Source organism: Triturus cristatus, chromosome 9 (assembly GCF_964204655.1).
Source record: "Triturus cristatus chromosome 9, aTriCri1.1, whole genome shotgun sequence".
In the NCBI taxonomy this organism is placed as follows: Eukaryota; Metazoa; Chordata; class Amphibia; order Caudata; family Salamandridae; genus Triturus; species Triturus cristatus.
In genome coordinates, this window is record NC_140592.1 from 331,005,023 (window position 1) to 331,032,862 (window position 27,840).

Genomic DNA, 27,840 nt, shown 5'->3' on the forward strand with positions numbered 1-27,840 from the left:
GTCTGTGGGCAGTTTGTGAGTGCGAACATGTTTAGTGGTGGGTGCATCGTAACCTCACCAAACTTTCCATTACAGTTAATGAAACCAAAATCACTGCTATGTTGATAGAGAAATACCATCCCCTTGGAGGTGTGGCAAAGTGAGATGGTTTTCCTTTAAAGAACACCTTTACAACACAGAGAAGTTAGTGCAACCATTTGTCCCATTCCTTTCACAAAGAACAATGGACTGCGTCCCGAGTCTGCGGATTTGTGCTTAGCAAGCACAGTCCAGTAGATAATAGTGTCCATATGGCCCCCATGTTAAATCTTTGCTAGCATGCATGCAATAGGATTGTGTACTGGGTTATATGTCTGGCTAGAAGGAGCTACAGTGTTCTGGTTTTCTTGGCTGATCATTTCATTTGTAGCATGTGTTTCTCCTGTGAAATAAAGTACTTGTAGTAAATGATCCAATTTTTACATTTGGAGCCCGATAGCCTCTGACTGCTATGAGAGCCCAGGAACTAGGTCCATTAATGAGTCTACTTCACTTAATGCATTAAGACTGGAATCTGGACATTACATCTGTTTGCAGAAGGAAAATGCCGATGTATGCTGATGATTAAAGAAAAGCAAACATATTCACTGTGAGGAACATAATATAAGATACTCCCTAGGACTCCAAATATCATAATAGAGTGAGAACTTTTAAAATGAATTCGATTATTACAAGGTACAGTGGTGAATGATGATGAACTTCTAGATAAAAAAGTAAATTTTTTTTTGTTAAAATTTCAAGCCACCAAGCTTTTTTTATTTTTCAGTATGTTAATGGGAAGTCCTTGCTTGTACTTTTATTTGATCATTACAGCTGTAGAATCCTCAGAGACACCCATTGAAATGTCATGAATTATTAAATTTTAGGCTGCATCAGTCAAACCAGGACCCGGATATGATTATCAGTGGACTAGATTTGGTAGTGCTTAGGAAACGCTGATACATTTCCTTCAAAGCTTTGCTGGGTTAAACTCTCTGAGAAGTATTCTGAGAAACTAGTCTTAAAATAGACAAAGGATTGCACTGTAACAGAGGCTTTTAATTTATGAACTTTAGTTTATCTAAATATCAGATGTGCCAATTGAATACATTGTTTTTTCCAGTAAGGCTATTTTAATACAAATACATGTATTTATTATTGCTTTTGGAGGCTAAATATATATAGTAAACATTTCAATGAGTATGTACTACTATTCTCATAAAACTGTTGTGATGTTCCGGTTTTAGTTAATGTGATACTGGATGTTGTCTTAATTAATTGTAGTTTATAGTTCGGTAAAGGATTAACCTGCCTGTTGAGTCAGAGTGTATGTATGTGCAGTAGTAGCCACGCGTACTGCAAAGTGGAGGTTTGAGGGGACGCACAAAACAAAAACATATAAATAAAACGTACCTGCTCAGACTGCCGCCGCCTTGCTCCCGATCCTCGCGTTCTTGTCAGGACCTTGCTGAGGCTCCCAATCCCAGCGCTGCTCACATGCTGCGAATAGTATTCCCAGCATGGGAGCAGCTCTGAGATTTGTCTAAGCGACTCGGTTCGGCGCTCGGACGTTTAGTGGGAATCTGTGCTGATTTCTCCACCCAGCTGTACAACACAGCTCGGTGGAGAAAGGCTAGTGCGCAAGACGGTTTGGCCGGCTCTCTGGGGCCGGCCTAGCTGTCATGAGCCCTTGGCAGTGTCCATCACTCCCCCCTCCTGCCTCGTGCTGCAGCATCAGGATGGGAGGCCACACCCCTCCCTTGGCTCGTAGCCTACACGGCTAAAAATAAAATGATAATAAATAGTTTTATTATCATTTTATTTTTGTCCTTTGCCTCTTTTGGCTTTCAGCGTGGGAGCGACGCTCCTCCTCCATAACGGAGGAGCCTCCCCTGTGTACGTGGCATAGGTGGAGTATGTCTCTGGTTTGTAGACAACTGGGGAACAAATCTGGCGTGGGGCACGTGATTCCGAATGCGGCGTGCTTCCCATGATCCTTTGGCCTCATTATCGAAATGAAATGGGAGAGAGAGTTTTGTTTTAATTCTTTTAGGCAACAGTTATGTAGGAGATGGGTGACACTTTCAGTTGAGATGAGGGGATACCTAATTGAGGGGCCCCCAGATAGACGTCGTTATTAGGGTAAAGAATACTTGTATTGTATTGAAATTTTAAGGAGCTGAATGGGAATATGAACATAAGGAGGGAGGGGTCCGATCTTAAAGGGGCCACTCAGTGCAGAAAAATAACTGTGCTCTTTATCCAGTCCTGAATGCTAATGACGGAAATGTTTTGTATTTAAATGTTCTGCTTCAATATCAACATGTAACATGCAAATGTTCTCAAAGTGTATTTTTCTCGTTGATCTTGGCCTGCAAATGAAGGCCGTATTTTAAGATGGCTAAAATTCGGCTACCATTATGTTACATGTCATGTATTCTTCTTTATTTCAGAAGAAACAAAACCCGCAATCTCATATGATGTATCTTTGGTTTTCTGTTCTCATGTGAAATGTTTTCCTTACGCAGTTCTTCTAGAACAAACACACGGGCAAGCACATGCAGAGTACTGTCTGAACTGAGTGTTTCTTGATCCGTAGCAGATAACCTTTAGACCGAAGGATATGTAGCTGTTGTTCATAGTGTAGTAAGTAGCTTGAGGAAAATAATGAAGTTACCTTAGCTGCTTGTGCTTCAACCTGATTGCCCCTTCGTCTGGAAACATGTCTAGGTGTAACGAAAGGTTAGAAGTGTGTGATTTGAGCTATTTAAATAAAGAGGCGCAGCAGATGCCTTTAAAGCAGATGTCTTCATGGCAGAAACCCTTTCCGTGACTTCCCTTGAATTAGCAAAGAAGGGTGCTATTTTAAAGGGAGGACTGATCTTGCTTAACTTTCCTTTTAAGACAACTTTATAGTCGTTGGTTATGCTTTTATCAACTTTGAATTACATTAAATTATTGAGTGGCTATAGCATTTTTGTATTGATTACTGGTTACAAATAATTTTGGTAATTTAACTATGTTGCTTTGCTAACACTTTAATAAATCTTTATTGGTTTGAAACTTGACCACTTTCTGTCTTGCTTGTGGAGCCAAATGTGCTTCATGTTATTGATATGTATTGAATTTTAATGTTAGCCTCAGTCGGACCTAAGGGGCTCTTGAGCCTGAATTTGCACTGAGCAAACCTGCTTAACAATCGCAATCGCGAACAATTGTCATTCTCGAAAGTCGCTTTGTATGTCTGCTGGGGATTTGAGAAGTTCTGTGGCAACATTCACTGATGGCTGGCCAGTTTAGGTGGCACTTTATCTATCTTGTATGCCGACAGGAAAACCATCTAATCAAGAAGGAGAGGGATAAATAAAAAATAAGAGGTGGCAGTATTGTTCTCATCGTTCATGCTAAATGTCCTGTTCAAGTGGGAAGTGCGCCTGTATGTCAGCGGGACCCCACTGTCTGTCTTACTTGTGAAGATGGATTAGAAAGGTGTATATATATGATTGTACTTGATTCTTTAGTGGGTGTAGATACCTGCCTGTTGACTGTATAGGCCCTCCATCTCAAATTATGTTATTTTTCACTGCTCTTAGGAAACCGTGTTCTCCCCACACAAACGCATTTATGCTGTGAGGAGATATCTGTTGTGTGTGGAACAATAGAGAGTTAACCTCTGCACCAAATCTGCAGACACCACTTGACTAACACCTTGAAATAGGCTATGTATTTCTTGGACCTGTTGGACTCATGGAGAGGACAAACCTCATGGGTAGACAGAACACTACTCTTATTTTACTGTCCATAGGACAATTTCAAGGCTAGACTACTACTTTGCCTCTGACGACCATGTTCAGTACATTACGAACTGAAATGGGCTGGTTCTGTCAGACCACTCCTTCCTGCAGCTCACTTTTGAATCTGGCAGGATGCGGCCCAGAATGGAAGTTGCATCCGGGGGGATCGCAGAACGCCCGATTCTGAACAGGTCGGAGGAAGCAGCTGAAACAGTATTTTGAAATAAATTAGGGTGTGGGCTTGAGCAAAAGATCACAAAGGGAGGCCGGGAAGGTGGCCATCAGGGGCCAAAAACTGGGTAGTACAACAAACACTTGTAGGGCAATGGAGAGGGAGATCACAAAGGCGGAACATTGAAAGGGCTCCTTGGTGAAGGGGGTAACTGATAGCGGCTTATCTTGAATCAGCTTGGTACAGGAAAAAAAAGAGTAGTGATGATGGGGGCTACAGGTTTACTACCGAATCTCCTCATGTAAGAAATTGTCTTCTCTGATTCCTTGTCTAAATTTAACAAAACATTTGAAGAACAAACCACTAGTACCTTACAATTGACATGTTTGATTATTACAACTTTTTTTGTTTTGTTTACAAATGTCTTCTTACAATCCCATATAACTTCTATTTGCCTCACCGGGGGCACTGAAGAGTGCTTCATTGGCTTCCGGAACACATGTCATGTGCCACTGAGTTATATCAACTAGATCTGAGGGAATGCTACTGACATATCCCTATCTATTATGTGACAGCATCATGATGTGTGTACGGGTCTGTCACAATTGGAATTTGGTTAATGCAAATACATAGCAATAGATGACCTTTTGGCTGCTTTGTGTCATTCATTGAGTTTGTGTTAATCTAAAGGTCATTTGGAAAAATTGGTAAGTGAACTGGAAGAACCTGGGAGATCTGAACCCACGATAAGCTAGGTCTCTGTAGCTTCCTTGAGACAAAACTTGTTTTCAAGGGATCTAATGTTGGTTGCTAGAGAGAGGTCCAAAGGGTGGGCCAAGCACAAAATTATTCAGCCCTCTCCTTACCTTTGTATACTGGGTCAGAAGGCGGAGACTTGGAGCTCCTTGCTGCCGCTATTTTCTGACATCTGTATTAAAATCCTTTCACAGAAATCACCAGTCTCTTTCCTGACTCTGAGATACATGATGCCCCCCAATCTCTAGTCCAAAGGGTGCAGGATCTGGCTGCCATTCCTACTGGTGGTGATGGTGGTTTATTGTGTTTAAAGATCTTCCTGCTTCATTCCATTTCTGGTATGAAAGGCTAGATTGGAAGACCTGAAACTTAGCTTGAAGAAAAACTGGTATTAAACCTTTCACTTAATCCTTTTCCATACATTCCTTTTAACTGTATAATGGAGTGCTACTTTGACATGTACTTTCCATATGCTAACATAACCTGTAATACTAAGTGAATATGGTCACTTCCTTGCTTAATGTTCGTGCATCGCTCGCATTAGGTGCAGCTTTGTAAACGTGTCCATCATCCACTTACGTTAAGCATGTTTTTTCGCAGCTGAGATCTGGGCACATCTCCCATTAATACTGTGCCTTGGGAACTGCTGTGAAAAAAATACTTCCTGCTTTCAGATAAGTGTTCAGTCAACTATTTCACAGATAAACAGCCATTGGCAAACCCAATAAGTCAGACTTGCATTTTGAGTCCTGACTAAATTATTTGAAAAAAGCTTCCTGCAGTGAAAATGATTAAATAAAAAAAATAATGTTTTTTATATACAAAGAATCTATGCGATTAAAAAGTTTAACTTGATGTTTTGGTATGCTCTTAGGACATAAAATAGTCCTTCATGCATTACAGTGCAAGCATTTCAGAGGAGGTGGAATGATACACTTAACAGCCTTTTGCATGAAGTGAGAGGGAGCAATACTGCAGTTGGATGAAGGTAAAGCATACTCCATGTATATGATAAAGAATTGGTAACAATAGGCTTGAGCACAGAGCTGCTGTCAAGGCTGACCGAAAACCAAAACATCCAAATGAAACCGTAATATCTTATTTCATCCAAAACCCTCAACACAAGATATCTCCAAACTACATTGAAGTGCAACAATATGGGTACCTGCATGAAAAATGACAATTCCCATTTTCTCCTGCAACTCCTGGTGTGTGTATTGTTCAAATGAATCTATTCTGTAAACACAACCTATGCACCTGCCTATAGCGGAATGTGTCCGCACTGGAAACTGCATGTTGTGTCTAAAATGAAAGCCCACGATGTAAGGGACTTGAGACTATTTCATAGATGTGAATTGAATTAGTAGCATATTATGAGTAGCATAATATTAATCCTGATTTTATGGGGCTCTTTGCGTTGTCGGGCGGACTTGCGTCCACCCGACACCATAGCGGTCTGGAAAGGTCGACCTGGAAAGACTGTCGGAAACCGAAATTGTAATCCCTACGGCAGAGCAGAGGCTGGCTCAGCCGTCATTCATGGGATTACAATTCCGCTCCTCTTCCAACGGGCTCTGTGAGCCCATCAGAAGAGGAGCAGAATCCCCTGCAGGTTTCCCTCTGACCATCTTCGTCGTACTACGGCTGTCAGACGGAAACCCTTGATGTCGGGTGGAAAGCCTCCGACAGACTGTCGGAGGCTTTCCGCCTAACATCGAAATCAGGCCCTATGTGGTCATTGCATGGCATGCATATGGAATTACATGGAGAGGCACTGCCTTCTGGGAGCACCGCCCTTGGCACCCTGTAGATGTCGAAGGTTTTGAGCCTTGGCTCAGTTAGTGCCACTGAATTGAGACGTTGAAGTCTGGGCCAATGCTTCACTTTTAGGAGTGTTTGTTGAGACTAGCACAATTTGAGATGCAGCCATTGTACGGTGGCATGTAGACTACTATATAACGTCATCATATTCACCCTGCAGACAAGGGTCTTGGCGTGCTCAGCATTACCTGCATTGCATTACATTTATCTAATGCACGTGGCCATTTACCGCAGCCACTTGAACTTTTGTTGCAATTGAGGACCAAATTATGTGGCAAAAATGAATGCAGCACATTGTGTGCCTATAATATTGCGAATTTAGCAGACGTTAATACTCTGGGCAAAAGTTTCACACTTGAGTACAGCTTTCGGCAGCAGAATGGTAATACATACTCTTTCCCAAATGGTCTACCACTGTACTGCATCATGTGTGGTGTTAGTTTTAAGTAACTTGATGTACATGAGCTACTAACATTTTTTTTCCCTTAAATCTGCAAATAATGCAGCAGATGGCGGATTATAAGTGAAGTAAATTAATAACTTTGCAGTTGATGCTGCAGCCACAGTATTACAGAACCCCAGTGGCCTGGCCTTACACTCTTGATTACCCCCAGGTCCCTCCTGTCCTCGTCCCCTTCATACTGAACAAGTGAGATAATCTATCTCACCGACAGAAAAAAGAAAAGAAGGAATGCTGGTACACCCCTCCCCCCCCTACTGGGAGTATATAACCATACTCTACCCAGAATTCCTCCTGCTCCTGGGGCTTACCTGTTGCCGGGCTTCAGGTTGCTGCTGGATTCCTGGTCTCCCCCTCTGCCGGGCTTGGGGGGGAGTCCTGCTGACGCCTCCAGCGGTTCCCGTTGATGTTGGGCGATCTTTCTGCTGTTTGGCTTCGGTTTGGCTGCGCCTCTCGGGTTGCCGGGCACGTCGGGGGCGCAGTGGTTCTTGCGTTGGTCTCCGCGGAGTGCGGCGGCCCCTGTGTGGCTGGGGCGCTTCCTTTCGGGACTTGCGTGACTTCCTTGGTTTGGGGCAGGAAGTCAGGCGTTTTTGCTATGGCGGCTGGGGGCAGTGCTTTGATGTGTTTATCGGCCATCATGTAAGTACCGCATAGCGTTTTTTTGTGTATTTAATTCAGCGCACTTCTTGCTGTGGGGTGTGTGCTATTTTCTGCGTCTGAGTCCGCTGTTGAGGCATTTTGGCGATGTGGTGGTCTGTTTAATGGTCCCTGCTTTGGGGCGGTTCACTTCTGTCCGGCCTCCTGTTGCTGTTGGGTCGCCTACTGTTGGTGTCCTGGGGCTTCTAGCACGGTGTCCTTCTGGTGGGCTGGTTCGGCTGTGGCCCTCTTACGCCAGTCTTCTTGCTGACTTGTTGTGCTTCCTGCTGCGGTCCAGCCCCTGTTCACCATGGGGAAACATGCCAAGAAGAGTAGGCATGTTGATGTTTCCTCCTCCTCGACTTATTCTTCACGTTCTCCTGTTCGTGAGAGGTGGCGTAAGCGGGGTGGCGATGTCCAGATTAAGCGCCTCATTAAGGAGAACTTGTTGGAGATGGGTGGTGCTCCTCGGTCCAAATCCTCTGGTTGGGCCCCGCCAGTGTCTTCTTCTTCTTCTGAGGATGAGTGGTTGGGGAGTGATGTACTGAAAAGCAAATATGTCGACAAGAACATGTTGCCGGACTTGTTGAAGCATGTGAAGGCGAATATGGGGTTTCCTGCCGATGATGCCCCGAGCACTTCTGGGAGTTCCTTGCTTCGCCAGTTCCAGTGTGCTGCTGCTGTGGATATGCCGGTTCATCCTTGTATCAGGGAGGTGCATGACCGGGAATGGAAGGATCCGGATAGCATTATGCTTCCTCGTTTCATGGCGAAACTCTATCCTCTTCAGGATATGGCCAAGGACTTGCCGGACTCCGTTTCTATTGATTTGTTTGTGGCCAGTCTCGTGGGGCGCACTTCTTTGGCTGAGGATGCAGTGGTGTGGGATCCTGTGGGGAAAAAGGTGGATGCTTCCCTGCAGAAGGTTTGTTCTGATTCCCATCTGGCGCAGAGGGCTGGCATTTATAGGACTTATGTGGCTCAGTCTCTGCTTTCAGATTTAAAGTCCCTGTATGGGTCTATGGATGATGCCACTTACTGTTCGGGGCTTCTGGCTCATATTGAGAGACAGCTGGAATTCCTGTCTGATGTTTTCTTCGACGTAGTGCGTGCCTCTGCCCTCTCTGCGGGTGCTTGTGCGGCTGCTCGATGTAACTTGGTCCCGAAGGACTGGAAAACAGATTCGGCCCAGAAGTCTTCTGCGCTGCGGTTGCCCTTTCAGGGTTCCATGTTGTTTGGTAAGGAATTTGAGGGCAAATTGCATTGTCTGTTTAAGGAGAAGAAGCATTATTCTTCTTTCAAGCAGCCTTCCTCGGTGCCGGCTTCTTCGAAGCCCAAAGCCTTCTTCCATCCGCCCTCTCGCAGGCAGTTTACCCGTGGCAGGGGCCGTTTTCTGCATGGGAAAAGTTGGAACAAGAAGGCAAAGTCCCCTCCTGCGAAGCCTCATTCCTGACTATTTGGCGGCCGACGCCGGATCCTTGGTCAGAGGTCGGCTTTGGTTCTTTCTTCCAGCCTGGATGTCCTCCTGTTCAGACTTGTGGGTGCTGGACATTGTGCGGTTGGGGTACCTCATAGAGTTTTCAGCTCCTCCCCCGGACTCTGGGATCCGCCCGACTCCCTGGCCGTGTTGTCCGTCCAAGAGGTCGGAACTGTTTCTGGGCGTCAAGGTTCTGCTGGACAAGGGGGCTGTGCAGGAGGTTCCTCCCGGGGAGAGGGTCAGGGATTTTATTCCATAATCTTTCTGGTTCCCAAGGTGACAGTGGCGTTTCGTCTTGTCCTGGATCTGAAGGCCCTGAACAAGTTTGTGGTGCAGCTCCTGTTCAAAATGGAGTCTCTTTAGCGGGTGATTCCCCTGGTTCTCCAGGGTCATTTCATGTGCACTCTGGACCTTCAGGATGCTTATTATCACATTCCAGTTCACCCCCCCTTTCGTTGTTTCCTGAGGTTTTGTCTTCGGGCAACCATTATCAGTTCCAGGTCCTCCCTTTCGGCCTGCGGTCGGCCCCCAGGGTGTTTACCAAGGTGGTGGCGCCATTGGTGGCTTCCTTGCATCCTCGGGGTGATGGTTTACCCTTATCTGGACGATTGGCTCCTTCATGCTCCCTCCAGGGTTCAGTTGTTGAGGGATCAGGAGTTGGTGTGTTCAGCCTTAGGGGCCCATGGGTTCCTGTTGAATCTCCTCATGTGTCAGCTGGTGCCTTCCCAGGACTTGATAGGGGCGCGTTCCCACACCGATCTGAATCAGGTCTTCCTGCCAGTGTCTTGTGCAGTGACCTTGTGCTCCCTGGCTCGGCGTTTTCTGGAGGGCCATTCCTTTCTGGTCCGTTTTTGGTTATGCCTTCTGGGTCTGATGGCGGCTACGGTGTTCACTGTGCCTTGGGTGCGTTTCCATCTTCCACTTCTTTGGTCCTTCCTGTTGGCTCGGTGGGATCCTTTGTCTCGGGATTTGTCTCTCTTGGTACGGGTGTCTCTATCGATCATTCCTGGTCTGTGCTGGTGGACATTGTCGGACAATCTTGCAAGGGGTCTGCCTCTGCAGTCCCCTCCTCCGGTTGTCATCACGACAGACGCCAGTGCATTGGGGTGGGGGGCAACCTTGGGGATGGACTACCTTTAGGTCGTTGGTCGCTGCTGGACAGTCGGCGGTTTTCGAATTGGCGGGAGTTGTCTGCTGTCCCCTGAGCAGTCTTGGGGTTTCAGAATCTGCTGCTGCACCGCCATGTGCTGGTTCGGTCGGACAACACTGTGACAGTGGCCTACTTAAATCACCAGGGGGTATCCGGTCCCAGTCCCTGAACGCGATGGTGTCCCAGTTGTTTTGCTAGGCGGAGGGCCATCTCTTGTCTCTGGTGGCTGTTCATATCCGGGGGTGGACAATGGGGTGGTGGATGTCCCCAGTCGCTTCTTTCCCGCCTCCCTGGAGTTGGCATTGACTCCGGTTGCTTTTCGTCTGGTGTGCATGAGGTTTGGTCGTCCTTATCTCGACCTCTTTGCTTCCCGGCTCAGTGCTCTGCTTCTCTGCTTTTACTCCCGGGTCCCTCAGGAGGGGTCTTGGGGGGTGGATGTTCTCACCCTCCCTTGGCCTTCTCGCCTGCTGTATGCCTTTCCTCCCCTTGCTCTGATCTCTCGGTTTCTGTCTCGGCTGGTGATGGAGGATCGGGAGGTGGCGGTGCCGGTGCCCTTCTGGCCCCGCCGGTCGTGGTTTCCCACTCTGAAATTGTTGGCGGTTCAGGGTCCTTGGTCCTTCCCATTCCCCACGTCTAGTCTTACGGTCTACTCAGATGTTTTCCCTCCGGCGACTTCATCTGTCGGTTTGGAGGTTGAAAGGCAGGGGTGGAGGAATCGGGGTATCCCCTAGCATTTAGCTTTGGGGATTCAGCAGTCCCGGAAGCCGTCTACTCTACGGTCCTACAGTCATCTCTGGGGGAACTTCGAGCGTTGGTGTCTCAGTCTGGCATTGTCTCCTTTGGTTTGTCCTTTGCCTGATGTTCTTCAGTTTCTCTAGGATGGGTTTGAGAAAGGTTTGTCTGTCTCCACTTTGCGGGCCCAGTGGGCGGCTATTCGGGCTTTCTGTTCCCCTTGGGGGAATCTGCCTGATATGGATGACCTGGTTTCTCGTTTGTTGCGCAGTTTTTACATTTCGCGTCCTGTGGTTCGGCCTTCTTTTCCTCTTTGGGACCTCCCTTTGGTTTTTAGGGCTTTGGTGGCTACGCCTTTTGAGCCTTTGGAGGACGTTGATTTGAAGTTGCACTTTCAAGGTTGTGTTTTTGGTGGCTATTACTTCGGCTAGATGCCTTGGGGAGTTGGGGGCTTTGATGGCTCGGGAGCCTTTTCTTTCCTTTTCTGATGATGGCGTGGTTCTTCGTTTGGATTCCTCCTTTGTTCCAAACGTTTCGTCCCAATTCCTTCGCTCCCAGGAACTGGTCTTGCCTGCTCTTTGTTCGGTACAGGTGGATGAGGACGACCTTCCCTGGGCTTTGCTGGATGCTTGCCGTGCGTTACGGGTCTATGTGCACCGTACTCTTTCCATTTGGTGGTCTGACTCCCTGTTTGTTTCCTTTGGGGTGGCCTCCAGGGGTTGCAGAGCTTCCACTTCCTCCATTGGTTGTTGGCTGAAGCAAGTCATCATGTTGGTCTATTCCCTTTCGGGCTCCCCTCCTCCGGCTGGGGTTCAGGGGCATTCTATGCAGGGGGTGGCGGCTTCTTGGGAGGAGGTTCGTGGTTTGTCCCTTTCTGAGATTTGTAGGGCCGTGACTTGGGCTTCTGCTAATACCTTTGTTAGGCATTACTGGATTCAGAATGTTCTGGGGGATGGCGCTAACTTTGGGTTGGGGGTGCTTCGGGCTGTGTGCTCTGGATTCCCCTTTTTTTCTTTTGTACTGTTTTCAATAGATTGCTGGGTTTGCTATGGCTGTGTTTCCTGGTGGTTTGTTGTGTGATGATGGCCGGTTGCTGCTTGGGTTTTCTCACTTGTTCAGTATGAAGGCGACGAGGACAGGAGGGACCTGGGGGTAATGTCCTATTACTTACCGGTAATCTTCATTACTCAGGGTCCCGTTGTCCTCGTCCCCTTCATAGCATCCCTTCCTCCCTCCCGGGCTTTCCGGCCCTCATCTGGGGCTTGGTGATTCAGGAGCAATGCTGGGTAGAGTACGGTTATGTACTCCCAATAAGGGGGGGAGGGTGTACCAACATTCCTTCTTTTCTTTTTTATGTAGGTGAGATAGATTATCTCACTTGTTTAGTATGAAGGGGACGAGGACAACGGGACCCGGAGTAATGAAGATTACCGGTAATTAATAGGACATTACTGTGTACTTTGTTGGTTCCAGCTGAACATATTAGAAGAATATGTTTTATGATCTGTGGTGACACTGGCACATGGATATTTTTTGCACAGTGCACATGTATGTTTTATCACCACGTGTATTGTCATCTGGGCCTTGTACTTCCATGACAGAACACGATTCTTGCTGCAGTGTTGTGCATGGTGGAAAGGTTGTGTTGTTAACTCAGATGGTCAGAAGATGCTCTGAGGGAGGACGTTTGCGAAGTCATTTGTATGTATTTACTCTACGGAGCATCACTAGGAATCAACTTGTATACATTAACAGTTCCCCCTGCCTCCACTGTATTAAAAGGGATTAAAGTAAACAGGCCGAGATTATGAAAGTATGCAAGCACAGTCCGCGTGGCCGGAAGAGAGGCAGTAATGACCGACTACTCTCTGAGGCTCTGAACACATGGCAGCAGGACTGAGCCATCTGGAACCGGTTCCAGTTTCTCCAGTAACCCTGATGCCCGGACCTTCACCGTCCTGTGTCACAACTTTTTGTTGTTGTTGCAGTTTTATATAGCACGAACTCGACCGGAAGGTATTGTAGCCCTTTTACATGAGCCCCAGTTACATTACACGACTCTTGATTTTGTTTCTGTTTTTTTAGACAAGGGGAGATTAAGTGAGTTGCCCTGAATCACAGGATGTTGATAATGGGCCTAGCTTTGTCAGTAGTGGTGGGTGCGAGGAGTTGTGAGCTTCAAATTTCCCTTTAATAACGTTGGCATATCTTGCTAAAATATATTATATGAGAAGCAGAGCATGAGGGAAAAGGAGGTCAGTTCAGTTTGTTAGGGTCACTTAAAAGACAATCCAACCTTTCACGGAACGCAGTGCAGCAGCCAAAATTGCTGTGGTGCGTTGTGTGACAAGGAGGCAGCAGGGGTGCGTCATATCCTCTCATTCCCTCTATCTAGCGATGGCACAGAATTATGCTGCCATGCGCCATGCACACACCTTTGACTCATAGTGAAAGGGTGTGTGCGTGAGTCTAGCATAGGCCTTGTACTGGAGGGGTTCCTTTCCAGTACACAATACTACGCCTAGACAAGTTTTAAAACTTTTCCTACTTTGTGTGTATGCTGTACAGTCCTACATACATGCAAAGTCGGAAAAGAAAGGAGAAATGAAAACATTTCTCCTTGTAACGTTGCTTTCAAACGGCGTTAATTTTTGACGTAAAACCATATCTTAGTTTTTTGATAGATAGGGTTTTGTGGCAAAAAGCATGGATTGTTGCATCGGAATGCCCATGTAAATGTCCCCTGAGGCTACGTAGCGCAAAGCAGCGCTTCCTGCTACTTTGCCTTACTTAAGGCAATTTACAACGCAAAACAAATTTTGCGCTGGAAAGTAATTAATAAAAAAAACATTTTGTGTTGGTTTTTATCACTTTTGTGATGAAAGCACAGGGCAAAATATCGGTAAATCTGCTCCAATATGTTGTAAAATAACCAACAGTTTTAGGAACTTCAAAACTGTGGGTGGGTGTTTTTGTCTGTGTGTGCATGTAAAGATCCTAGCTGAAATTCGACAACCATTTCACCATACCCGACTGAAAACACCAGTACCCTACTATTCAGTAGAGAATCAATTTATTAGTGGTGTGTAACACCCCAAACATTCCCCTGAAGCAATGCCTCTGATATTAATGCGACAAAGAGACTCGAACCTGGTTCCCCAGTTCCAAAGTCGGCAGCTCTGACCATTAACTCTACATCCTCTCCCCTGTGCACTTGATCATTTGGGTTATCACGTTCTGAAAAAGCAGGGAGTAACGTATTATTTTTAAAAAAAATGTAAACTTTGGTGTGCGGAGCTCGCTGAGAAGTAATTACTTCACACTCAATATTCCCTTCACTCCGTGCTGCGTAAACTGCTACTCACGAATAACTGTCGAGGCAGAGCGAATTGTAGCACTCGCATACACGAAGACCGTTGCAGGATAGTATGACCCAGTAGAACCTGGTCTTCATTTAACATTTGATGTACTAGGTTGGTGCCTTCAGGGCTCTTGTTTACTTTGCCTTCCACAAATTGCATAGCTGCCAAGTTTTCAGATTGCCAAAGTGTGACATTTCAATTATTTCAGAATACTTATGAGTGGTGTTCCCCAGCAAAATATGTGACACTAAGAATGACTGTGCTATAAATGCACAAGTTGGTAACCACCTCCCCTACCCCTCCTTGCCAACCAGGATTCGATTCCTTTACTGTCTGGTTACACTCACAGACATCTGCAGTGGTTGGATTAATCAATGTGGTTTCATAAGGTAAACAAATGCATTTCCTGCTGATTACTTTAACTTGCATTTATCTTACATTGTAAGTATGCAATATGCCTATATTTTATATGCTGTTACCTGAAGGTTAAGCCAACCAAATATAGTGACTGAATACAAATATTTTGTCCCTTCAGCTATGTCTTTAACTAAGCAAACCAGCACTGGACAAAGAAACACACATCTGCACGACCTTGGTTGCATCATCTGTCCGGCCTGCCTGGTAAAGGATGATTTCTCCCATCTCTACAGACTGCATATGCACGGCCAATTATCCCTAGTTATCTAACCGCTTCAATACAATAACAATGCTACTGTTCTAACTAACAAGCAGCTTGAGAAGACCCCTGCAGAGAGAGAGAACTTGTAACTTACAGAGTATTTTATAAATTAAAATTTCATGGGATTTGGGCCTGGTTATAAGTTTGGCCAACTTCAAAACAACATGGCTTCCACGCAAGTCCAATTAACATGAGGAAATACATTGTTTGTATTTCATTCATATGTGTGCGGCTCTCACTATAAATAAATACAGCCATTTAATGTTATTAGATAAATGCAGTACACAAACCTTAATATGTTTATCTCAAGTGGAGTATATTTGAAACATAGATGCATGGAGCACTAAAATACGCAGCTTCAATCCCCCCTGAAGATATAATAGCCATCACACAGCACAAATAAACCTCTTGGGACAATTTCAAAATGTTTTTGTCTTCCACATCTTGCGTTTTGACTTCTCCTTTTCCTTCATCTCATCATAAGCCTTACACTGTTTTTCCTCTAATTCAGCTTTAACCCTTTTCCTCTTACTTCCCTTTCCTTCAACAAACTATTTCTTTGTTCTCGTGTATCTGAATTCCTTTATCACAGCAAATAAACTAATCAAGAATCATGCCAATAGTCAAAATAGGCTTTAAAATAGTGCCTAGAAGTCCACCACCAGTATTGTCAAGTCATCCACCTATAAGGGCGAATCCCTTTTCAACTGCCATCAAAGTACGAGTTGCCTCCAGTTCCTTCAATTCTTGTTTCACTCCAGTAACCATCTTCAATAATCTTCTTATTGCCTTACTCTTATCTGTTATAGAGGTACAACATTGTTTAACCTTCAGCATCTTACAGACTACACCCTCCTTTGCTAGCAAAATATGAGCAACACTGTTCTGAAGAACCATAGGCCTAATAGCGATCAGCTCGGTATTAAAAGGAAGTAGAGATGCAGCTGTATTGGTTGCAAGTTTATCCACTATTGTAGAAACATTTCTAATCTTCAAATAATTTAAGAAGCCCCTACTAAAGGAATCGTAGCTCCAAAGCTGGCTCCTTCTATTTGTGATGCACTACTTCTACGTTTGGTTCTAGCAGGAAATCCAACTTCTTGGGCATCCAGTTTATCAACATGATAAATCTTAGGTAAAACTACAGCTAGGTAGCATGTGTCTTTCCTGTTAGCAGGCAGCATAAACTAATCTTGCTGTCCATAGACATAATAAACACCAGGAAAAACAGGATCTTTTCTTACAAGTACTTGGTCAGTATTAGCTAGAACTTCAAATTTAATGTTTTTACACTGACTCCACTCCATAAATGTATTGTGAACCTTATCTTCTCACCTATATATACACGATTTCCCACCAAGTTGCTAGAATAAATTCAATTTGGGGTTAACTCCCATCTCCTTATTCTTCTCCTCTTCTTCCTCCCATACATCCTTCATAATACCCATCCTGCTCATAGTTCTATGATGTATCATTGTTCCCCTGTCTTCAATACATTTCTTCTCAGTGGAACTCATCAGGCAGTGTCTAGTTTAGTCGGTAATCCAAATACTAAACTGTCTTTTCCTTTATATTAGAATAAGGATTCAGGTGTTTGTACATGAGGACCTTGTAAAAGCTTAAACGATAATTCAAAATTTTTATTCAAAGTGACCCTGATAATATAAAAGACTAAGCAAAATGTTGGAAGTGACACCATATGTAAGGGGAATGTGATGGCAGGTAATGCCATCAGCTACTGAAAGAGGCAAATAGGCACAAATTCTAAGATCAAAGCTACGTCTATCTTCTACTGGAGGAGCATGTGTAGTGGGCCTAGATGTGGATCTAATAGGACCATTGTTAACTGGGAAACTCAACCGTATTAGTAAAGCAGCCATGAATGATGGAAACAAGCAGTGCTACAGCTACCACTACTCTACATTGGCTCTTGGTAAGGATATCCATAGCTTCTCCAAAGTCATTCCTCCAGAGTAGAGCAGCAGCAAGCAGACTTATAAATTAAGCAGTGTTTCAAAGTTTGCAAATAATAATCCTATTTCAGTGTCACACAATTTAAAAAGCTTATGTACAGCAGTCTTTGTGAGTCATCCTTAGCCCTACTTCATGTTCTTTTAGAATGGCAACCCTACTCTTCTGCCGGAGCCTTCGCCCTAAGGAATCTTCAGTTTTCAATTAAAGCAAGTTTTAATAAAGTTTAGTTCATAGACACAGTTTATGATTAGTGTGCTCTATTCCCAGGAACTCAGACTTTTGCTGTTGTAGCCTTGATCAGGGAGGTTCTGTAGGCACTGCTCTCTGATCCTCCAAATCATAGAAGATCAGATCAAGTTCACTGTCGGCGTAGTATGTCCACTCGGGTGGAGTACCTTCGACGGGGCACCCTCGCTCTTTTTGATCGCCTGAGTACTGGCTGTTCATCTTTGCTGTCAATCAATCCACTTGACTCTGTTTCTTCAGTGACAGTCTATGGAAAGCGTTCAACAGAGAGCCTTGGTCTCAGTCTTTCCCACCCTCTTGGCTACTCTTCTCTCCCAAAGTCACTCCTGGTAACGTTACTCGCCCCTTCGCCAGGATCAGCATTACGTGAGGCCGGTTCACTGTGGTTACTCTTGATTCACTCACCAGAGGTGTACCTTCTGGATGAGCTTCCCTGCTCTCTCAGACAGAAACTCTCACATCACCTCTCACAGAATCTCTTAATACTCTAAAACATTTCATTATTGCATTGATGCTCGACAATCCGGGTTAAACAATCTCAGTTTAAACAGGTGGCGATTCACAGCCTGTCACAATGTACTACACATCCATACCAATGTCCAATCTAAGGTGCATCTTCTATGCAATTCTTTTACAGCGCAGTGACCAATACCAGTGTGGTACTCACATCAACTAACCAATACCAGCACATCACTTGATGATGTAGGTTACAGCACATTCCAGCGGCTCTCTTTTACAAATATGCCAAAGCAAGAACAATTTACAAATAACTCTGATAACTTCAACTGCTCAACACTAAGCGTGTATGAATTAACACAACTAAGCAATATACATCACAACAGTGCATAACACATAATTTCAACACAATCCCGCAAGCTTGACATGGAGAAATTGTTACACGTAATCCTATTTATAGTCCCTCCTTGGCCACCGTGACCACCTTCAGAATCGAAGCTGTCGTCAAGTCCATCTCTTGCTTATAGAGGCCCTTGGATGGGTTGCCACAGCACTGCATGTGGGCTGCACAGGGGCTGCTGTGTACCGCATCTGAACTGCTACAAAACAGCTGAGGTGCCACTGCCTAGTCACCCGTGTAAATGCGGAGGTATATGGATCATGGTCAAGATGTGTTCTCACGACCGGGATCAAGATGCAGGCAGGGTGAGCAGGTAGTCGCTGGCTGATTGAGTCCTCAGAGAGTCATTGGTGCTTCTCGGAGTTTGTGTCATCAGACTCCACTCTGATTGTAAGATGCTCCACAGATAGTAGCAGTGATGCATGATAAAGGGATGAGATGGTGTTTCTCTTAGGGTGAACGTGGACAAACAGTGTCGATGACTTTCTTTTATGGTTGTAGGGAATCTTACTTAGTTCATCAATGGTTGGAGTGATCTGACCAGAAGGCCTTCTTAGCCGTGCTTTCTGTCTTTTACTTGTGCATGGCATCAGTACCTCGTGGCGTGCGTGCCATGGTTCACTAGCCAGCCAGTGACAGTGCCTGGACGTTTGTGCTGGAAAGTTTGGGGCAGAGACTTGGTTCACGTGTGCATGCAGTTCACACCTGGATCTCTAACTGGGCAGTACCTAGATCATCATTGCTCCACATGGTAGGCCTGCTTGTGTTGGTAGATGCTCTCAGTCATTGGTAGCTGCCGATCACCGAGCCTATGTGCCGTCCTGGTCCTACCTGTTGTTCTGTCCCTCCATGCTTGTTTGATCATCCGGTATAAGGGCCGGCTGTGGCCGCCACTTCCTTCAAAGTTACCGTCCTGAGTGTGTTCGGCTCAGGTACAGCACGTGGAGTGTGGCTGCCTTCCATTGTGGTCTATGGGCTGGCTGCACGCCAGCGCTGCGTGTCCTGCTGGTACATGACAAAGTCCCCAAAACATTTGCCTAGGTAGAGGCAGCCTGGGGTAGGTCTGCTGGCTCCAGCATATGCCGGTGTGTCTCCTCGGCTGTTGCGTGGGTTCATACCAGCTGAGCTACCGTCACTTATGCACCAATTTCTCCATCTCAGAGGTTCTTACCAGCCGAGCTACCGTCACTTATGCACCAATTTCTCCATCTCAGAGCTCTGCGGCCACTGGCATGTTGCATAGTTTTCATGCAATCATCCTCACCAAAAGAGAGGCACAGCCTGTGGCGGTATCTTTTCCTCTCAGGCCGAGACGAAGTGTCTCGCCTTCACCCCTCACAGTAATAGAGAGGCACACTCCTGCGGGCACTGCGGTTGCTGGGTCTGGTTCGCCTTGTCGCCAGTATGGTCTTGTGGGTCCCAGGCCCACTTTCTTACAGAAAGGACAACAATGATACCATTATTATGTGAGCAAAAGTGACCTTGGGCTAGTCAGCCCTGCCTCTTTATTGGCAAGGCCACCTGACTGGTAAAGCCTGTGATGGACAGGTATGGGGTTAATGCGTAATCTGCACTAGGGAGGAGCTGTGTTGTTACGTGTCCACCACAACACTACATTTAATTATCAGACCTACATCTGTTGGAGGATCTTGAAATTTGTCATACATTTTCTTCTCTAGAAGAGAACTGGTGCTCCTTACAATGATGCTCTGCTGAGTCACTTCCATCACTTTCCCAATGTGTCTCGATTTCTCTAAATCTTTTGTGCATGAGATGCTAAAGTGCTATACAACCATGAGCTTGGTATGGATTTTGTGCAACAGGATATGATATTGTAGTGGTGTTCTGTGTATAATTATCACATCTTAACGGTACGTACTCTCTAAAGGTATGACATGGTTGAAGATATTTATAGAAGACATCCCTACTCCACACCCAGGGGCTTATTTACAAGGCCCTTGCGCCACTTTTGCGTCATTTTTAACATGGGAAAAGTGACGCCAAAGTGGCACAAGGGGCTTGTAAATCTGCCACCCCAGCTAATAGTTTCAAATGCTTTGTGATTAAAGATCCAGACATCCTCCTCTCAGTAAGCCCAATGTGTCCAACCTGTAAAAACAGCATTGTCCATGTTCCAACACACCTGAAGCTGGCCAGCTGCAAAAAATAAAATACACGTAGGGCAACACAATAAATCTCCTTAGATTTCCGCTTAAACTGTATTTGTTCAGTCACAGAATACATCTCAAAATAGATACTGACCTTGAAACATGTATTTTATCAAAAATTATACATTTCTTTGTTATTCTATGTCAGATAGAGATATAAGGCACTTCAATCTGTTACCTCACAATCCAATAATTATTTAGAAGAAAAAAAATCAATTTCATGCTCTACATACACTCGTAAAACAATAAGAAATACAATTCCTAAATCACAAGCCCCAGCCAAATGTACAACCTCTCATACATACCATTCAGACGAACTCATACATACACATAAGAATACTCCACATGTTTACAAATAATCCTTGAAACCTCAACAAGATTTAACATTTGTCTCTTCCAGAATTGTTGGGTCATAACTTGGACATTCTTCGAATGGTCTCCGATTTATGAGCTATATTTCTTATATTATGAGAATATGTAGAGCATGATACTTATTTTAAAATATATATATATTGGAATGCGATAGAGCTGATTGAAACACCTGATATCTACATTTGTACATAATAATAAAAAATATGTAATTTCTCATTTATTACTTTGTGATTTATTCTGTGATGAAGAAATAGAAGTTGAACCGGAATTTTTGCGATTAGATAATAAGTTGCAAAAAAATACATCTAGAGACTTAGTGAATTTGCTCATAATTTTCCAAAGTGAGTTTCCTTTGACTTCCACTAATGTAATATTTGTTGGCAGCCCACTTCTGGTTGCCTGCAAAATGCGCAGCATTGTATATACTAAAGGTTTACCTACGGAGGACTGCGTTATGAGATTCCCAGTGGTTCTGGTTGGTAATAAAACACCCCGTATTACTGACATCAGAGGCAATGACTTCATCACGTAAACTTGTAAATCCGGCCTTTTTACAGTAGACTACAGGGCGGTAGATTTCATTGTGCAGAAGGTGCGGTGGCACCCAGGACCAGAGGTCTGAAGGGCCCACTGAACCATGATTATTGCTTTACTTCCCAGTTCTAACTGGGACCATTGGGCCCATCTCCTTCCTTGCGCTTGGGCCCTAGACACACTGACTAAGCCACTGATGGACAAAGTCCATGAAGAATTTGTACCAGATAAAATGTTTGGGATTACTACACCCGAAAATAGCAGGTTCGGTAATACCAAACCATGTGTAACCTTATTTTGTGTAAAAATATCCTGTTTTCAGACATAATGAGAAGACTGGACCTCTTGAAAGGAGGGTGTGAGATGACAAAGGGAGGAGTTGTGGAAACACGATTCAGCCGAGTCTTTGAATCTCGTTACCTAGCTTGGTCAAATGCATCCTCCCTGACCCACGTGGTCTTTCTGCAGCCTGCTTCCCATGTGGTTTATGAACCTGGATGTTATGTTATGTTAATTTAGATTTGTTGAGCGCTTAATACCCAAAAGGTCTCTAAGCGCTGATCTTCTTTCAAGAAAGCTGAAATAATCACCTCCAGTGGATACTTTCCACAGGGTCGTTGATGGTGTTTGCTTGTTAAAGTATTCCCCGGTGGTGATCTCCAAATTACCAAATGTACCTTCGGTGAAATGGTGTCCAGCTATAAGCACTCAGAATCAAGCAATCATTAAATGGAGTAAGGCTATCAACATTAGAAAATGCCACAATTCTCAGAATCTATATGTATATTGTTTAGATGCATAAATTACAAAATATCAGTCACCATTGCGGCCTACTGTCAGGAAAAGCTTCTCCATGCACATTGATGATGCATACGTAGTAACACCGGGGCACACAATTTTACATCTGTACAATCAATAAAATATTAAAGCACCAGGGTGCCTCTGGGAGACGTTAAAACAGGATCTGCCCTCTAGGAGTTTCATATTCCAGATACACATTCACTTGCACGGAAGTGCACATTCTAATGTAATCCAACGCAAAATCTGAATTTCGAATGTCCTTTCATAGTGGCTCGCACGGTAATGCCATAAATTGGTTTTCTGAATGCTAATTGACCAGTGTAAAATTTGTGTTTTAATGTCAGGAAACAATTGGACGTCGTAATGTTAAATTGCAAGCACCTAGTTCTCACTAGACTGCAAGGGGTTCTAGTTATTGGGTACTTGGTGTTTGGGAATCTCCTGTACTTTAACTTTACTTCAATAACCCAGACAAGAACCTTCATTATGGAATCCGTAAAGATTGCTCTTCCCAGACTAGTAGATACATTCCCTGTAGAGTGGTGTCTAGAACTCTGTTCCTCTAACAAAATGGTGTTAGCTTCTTTCACTCTTCATGGTGGTGGAATGGTATAAAAACAATACAATCCTATCTCACACCTCTCCACCCATCTCTTAGGATTCCTTGACCATTCCTTTCATAGACACAGACAGATTTATACTTTCTTTCCAGCCAATTAACAGAGCTTGCTTATTATCTCTTGCTGCAGGCAGACGTCCCAGGAAGTGTTTCATACCGGAACTGCTTAAACAAACCCACCCTGGTCACGCCCGCCTACTACAGGCTGGACCTCTTCAGAATGGACAATGTCCTCTTCACCTCAATTTTCGTAACTCCAATGGAAGACTTTACCATAGCTCACCTGGGCACCTCAGATGGGCGCATTATGCAGGTAAGTGTTCAACATATGCTTGATAATCACACTGGAGCTTTCTTTAAATGATTTAGAAAAAAATCATTTGAGGTAATGAGTTAAGGTTAAGTTACCTTGACGTGATTGAGTGATGAGGTTACAGTAGTACCTAAGCTTGTGAGTTCCATGTATTTCTAGGTTTTGTGCTGTAGTCACAATTAGTAACTTCGGCAACGTTAACCTCCATTTAGCTTTAATTTTTTCAATTAATTAAATTGTTCTTTAAAATGGTTGGAGCCAGCATGAATTGTGAAATTGTTCTTTTTGTCTCCTGCGTATTTTTGTGAACATCATATGGCATTATGTGACTTATTGTCACGTTTTGAATACTTTTTCTGTAATATAATGATCTCTTTTGAGGAGGGTAAATATTCTAGGAACTTGATGCGTTTTAATCAAAGTTTGAAAAACTCTTGATTTTGTTTGATTTGCTGATGTGGTTTTTGTGATGTTTGCAACATCGCCTCACATTTCCTAAAAAAAAATGGGTGGCGTATATGTGTATATGGTAGGTACTACATTTGGCCCTGCCACAGCGTTCACTTTGTCCCCACCAACATTCATAGGATTTGTTTGATGTCCGTGAACATTAAAATGGGTTTGATTTTAACCAGTTTTAGGATATTGTACATATAGTACTCTGTTAAGGTATTCTTTGTATTATTAGTTCCAATTCTCCTTGAATGTCCAAAAGAAAACACTAGGTTCATGGATCCAAGGAAATTATGGTGTCTTTTATTCATAAGCCTAAATATTGCTTGTTCAAAAAATCTTACACATGTTTTTCTTAGGGGCTTACGCAATTCAAAGCTAAATGTTTTAGTCCTCTAAATTATGTCACAGCAAAACTCCAGGTTTCAAAGTATCAGAGGAAGGTTTATGACCCCTAGACATGGATATTGAACCAAAATAAATAGTACTGAAAGGGGGGTCATTTTTTTAAAATAGCATTGGAAAGCCCTTGACACTTGTAATCAACCAAAGCTCATGTGCTTCTGGATATTGAGTGTTGCTCACTTTCTATTAAAAATACTGTAGTCTGCTTTGAAACAAGAATAGATCTCTGGCTTGAAAGAACGGCAGGGACACAGTATCACAGTTTCAGTATTGTCTAAAGAAAAGGTCTTGGTTCAGTAACGTCTCTGACATTCCAAGCCCCTGTGGCTTTGTGGTAGCACATCAAGAACAGTACAGCAGTATTACTAAGGAATATTTATTAAACTGTTTGAATGAGGGACCCTGAAGATGCAGAAGCAACAAAAAATGTTACAAAGGTGGAAAACTCTGAGTACGATTCTGAGTTATCAAGCACTCTGGACATCCTGATGGATCAGTAGAAAAACTGTGCTTTTTCGATTGGCAGACAAAAGTCCCAAAATAAACTACTACACAGGATCCTACATGGCTCATGTTATTGAAGCTTTAGGCCCCATGAAATTCTTCAGAATTCAATATGTAGCACTGGATATCCTCTGTTAACTCCCTTGTATATCCACATCTCTTGTGGCTTCATGGCAGTCCATCGCCTGCCTTCATGTGCAGTGTAAGGAGTTTCTCCCTGGCTGGAGAACATTGATATCGACAGGAACAGCAGAGGATCTGTTGTCAATTGCAGCAATAGATGGCTATATACCAAACCAATGCATACAAATCCACCTGCGAGCCACCATCCCAGCCTCTTCCCATTCTGTTAGACCATGTGAATGGCATTGAAAGAAGGAACACAGTGGCAGAGACAAAATAAAATAGCCCCACTGGTCATAAAATTGACAGAACATCCACTTCCTAAGTCTGCTGGCAGCAGAGTCAGTTGCAGGGATTCTGCACATACACAAATCTATGCGCAGGATTATGGGACCTTGGTGTATCGGGGCTAAGCCTTCCTACCGCCTTAGTGCCCATGAGCCCAGGACCAACTAGCTATAGTGTCTCACACGCTTTCCTACTCACAAATGGAGAAACCAATGATTAGTCACCCCAGAACACAACACTCCCGTATCTCTCAGGAATCATGGTAACAAGACACACCTTTTTGCTCACACTTTCGTACTTGTCCACAATAAGATCTGACAGAGACACAAAGATAGTTTAAAATATTTATTTAAACTAACGTGCTCTAAAATGCAGTATAGGTGCCACAACCAGAAGCAAAATGCATAATATCAATACAGTTAGCATTGCAGCAAGGCTATATATCATAAAGGGAGATATCATCTTACAAAGACAGTGGATAAGGCCTAACCACCCTCCCCTTGGTAAGCCGAAGTATTATTATATAATAGAAGATCTCTGGGCTTTGTCAGCAGACCCCATACCTCAAGCCATAGGTCGTATTTCTACATCACAGGTGCAGGTTGCTCTTCTCCCTGGAAAGGTCCCTCTCCAAGTGTGTGTTACCTAAACATGCATCCCCATAATATCAAAGTACGAGTCTCCAGCAAAAACAGCTGCGTTGGTATGGTTTGTCTAAGTGCTAGGGCCTGACCAGAACAGAAATAACAAGAGTCGGTGTTTATCGACCTTGCTCACAATGTTCAGACTAAATTCCAAGAACAAGCAGAGAACGAGCACAGCAGAGTGTTCTCAAGTGAAAAGCAAAAACAGAGTCTCACAAAAACAAAGGCAGATAGTGTTGTGCGCAAAAGCAGCATCATGGCAACCGGACTCATGCTAACTTTAAGATGTCGACAATGACCCTAGCGAGCACATGACAAAACTTTATGAAGAAAGTAGGGAGTAACATATCAGTCTCGGATGCAAGAAAAAGACCAAGTCAAGCTGTCTTAGAAGGCCACCTTCCCAGCAGGCAAATAGTTTCCCTGCATCCCTTCTTCAGGCTAACATCTGATAATCAGCAGGTTTGCAGTGACCGCTCCACATCTCTCCTTCCAGGTGTTCCTAGCAGGGCCACTAGAGCATTAGTTCTGTGAGAACCTATGGCAAAGGAATCAACTGCTAAAAATCTGCTCATGTCTGAGACAAGCAATGCTGAAGATGATGCATCATTGGAGTGAAATATTGATGTGCTCACCAGACCACTTCCATTGTTGTTACAATCAAACCTTAAACCACAATTCTCTCTCAACCCATCTCTTGTAACTTCTGCAGAAGGTGTTTTAGCTGGATCTGAAGCTTGGATGCTAAACCCTTTGGGGAAAGTCTTCATGCTACCCCAGTGTGACAATTAATCTAAATAAACTGTAATCTTGGAACTGAGTCTGTATAAAACACGTAAAGATTGAATATCCGTGAGTACTCCAAGAGTAATAATTGTAATCTGTGAGTAATCCGTGAGTAATAAATGCAAATATGCAGGTAGGCATGTTGCAAATCTTTTGAAAACCAGAAAAAGTTTTTTTTTGAAGTGTTAACAATGCCAGTATAGTATCGTATTCTGTAGTGCTGTCATCTTGACTGGGCAGTGCGGAACGAAGTTGGTTTGATTGTGGTCCATCAATAGGCTATAATTGGTGACCACTTCTTCACCCAAATACATTGCTGGTTAAAACCCTCTTTCAATCTTCTATATAATAATTGTATTCCTCTTCAGTAGGGCTGCAGCTGCTCTGTCCTTTAGTACTTGGCACTTGCCTGGATAACAGTGGATCTTTGACACAAGGATTGTCGAGCGCGTTGCAAAGAAAGTGAGCTCAATCGCGTAGCACTTCCACTGTGCACAGAGCTGTTGCTGCAACTACCCAGGCATAACTAACTACCCAGTCCTTACTCCTACCAGAAATAAACTTGATGGAAGAGCTCCTACATAGTCTAGTCTTAAAAGTGGTCACTGTGGATGATGGCTGTTTTGACCCTCCAGATTTGTATATGGTGGTTGCCCTTTGTCCTCTCTACTGAAGATAGTGCCTTGTGTGGAATGACATCAACCCACTAGAAATTCTGGCGCTGAAGGATTCTTTCTTTCCATAAAAATGAATGGTAATTTCCAAACTTCTGTGGCTGTTGGCCAAGATGCTCCCTGAGTTTGGCTGTTTTGTTTAATGCAGCACATCAAATGGGGCGTTGGTCAGCAATTGTACTTGTTAATCCATCATCTTTAAACTGTTTTGGCAGTTAGTGCACAACTGGAACACCACATCTGTACCTGACTAGCAATTTTCTATTGCACAATCTGAAATGCTTGGCTGCAGAACAATGTTTGAGGGCATTGTAATTATCTGTGTTACAGAATCAAAAGCTGATATACATATTGCTGCTTGAGAGAGTTCGGTTAGGAATGAGTAAATCAACCGATCGCCACATGGAATTCTGCATAAATCCGTTCTTCTTTGCCTCCTTGCTTGCTTGAATAAAGCATGGGAGACCACTCTGGATCATTTAAATCCTTCAGAAAAGTCTTCTTTACAGCAGACTTTAGTGTTTCATGAGGGAAGAATTAAGATATTTCTTTAACCTCTATTGTGGTCAATCCCTTTTTGTTTTGTTTGACCTTCTTTCCTTGCTCAAATTTTGACTCTGATGGGGTTCTACGGTCCTCGTCGGTCACATGAATCGGTGAGACTTGAATTGCAGAAGCATCCAGAGCATGTGCTAACAAAGGAGGTGCCGGTAGGTCCCTAGCTTATGCCACCATACCCTGCACCATGCCAGGTTAGTTCACTGTAGAGAATCACCCACAATTTTCTTTTCATGAAGTAGTGTCAAATGCCTTGTCTTCTTTTTTTAGCATATATGAGGCTTGGGCTTTCATACCTATGACGATTATAGTAGAATTTATGTGACTGTTTCCCTCTCTGCCAAGGCATCCCCTGCTAAGGACCTACCATGTCAATTATCTTTTTCTATTTTGAGAATATTTCACAACCGCCAGTACAGGTAATCCCATTCAAAACTCCCCAGTAGATTTGTTTCTGTACATCGG

At 44.0% G+C, this 27,840-nt stretch overlaps 1 protein-coding gene across 4 annotated transcripts in view; it reads left to right on the forward strand.

Annotated features, from left to right (window-relative positions):
* The window catches only part of MST1R (macrophage stimulating 1 receptor), a 391,011-nt gene that overhangs the window by 193,764 nt on the left and 169,407 nt on the right, over positions 1–27,840 (forward strand). For all 4 annotated transcript variants that reach the window (XM_085625073.1, XM_085625074.1, XM_085625072.1 and 1 more), the window contains exon 3: positions 22,758–22,940. In XM_085625073.1, the coding sequence (XP_085481199.1) occupies positions 22,758–22,940 (183 nt within the window). The remainder of the gene's footprint in view (positions 1–22,757; positions 22,941–27,840) is intronic.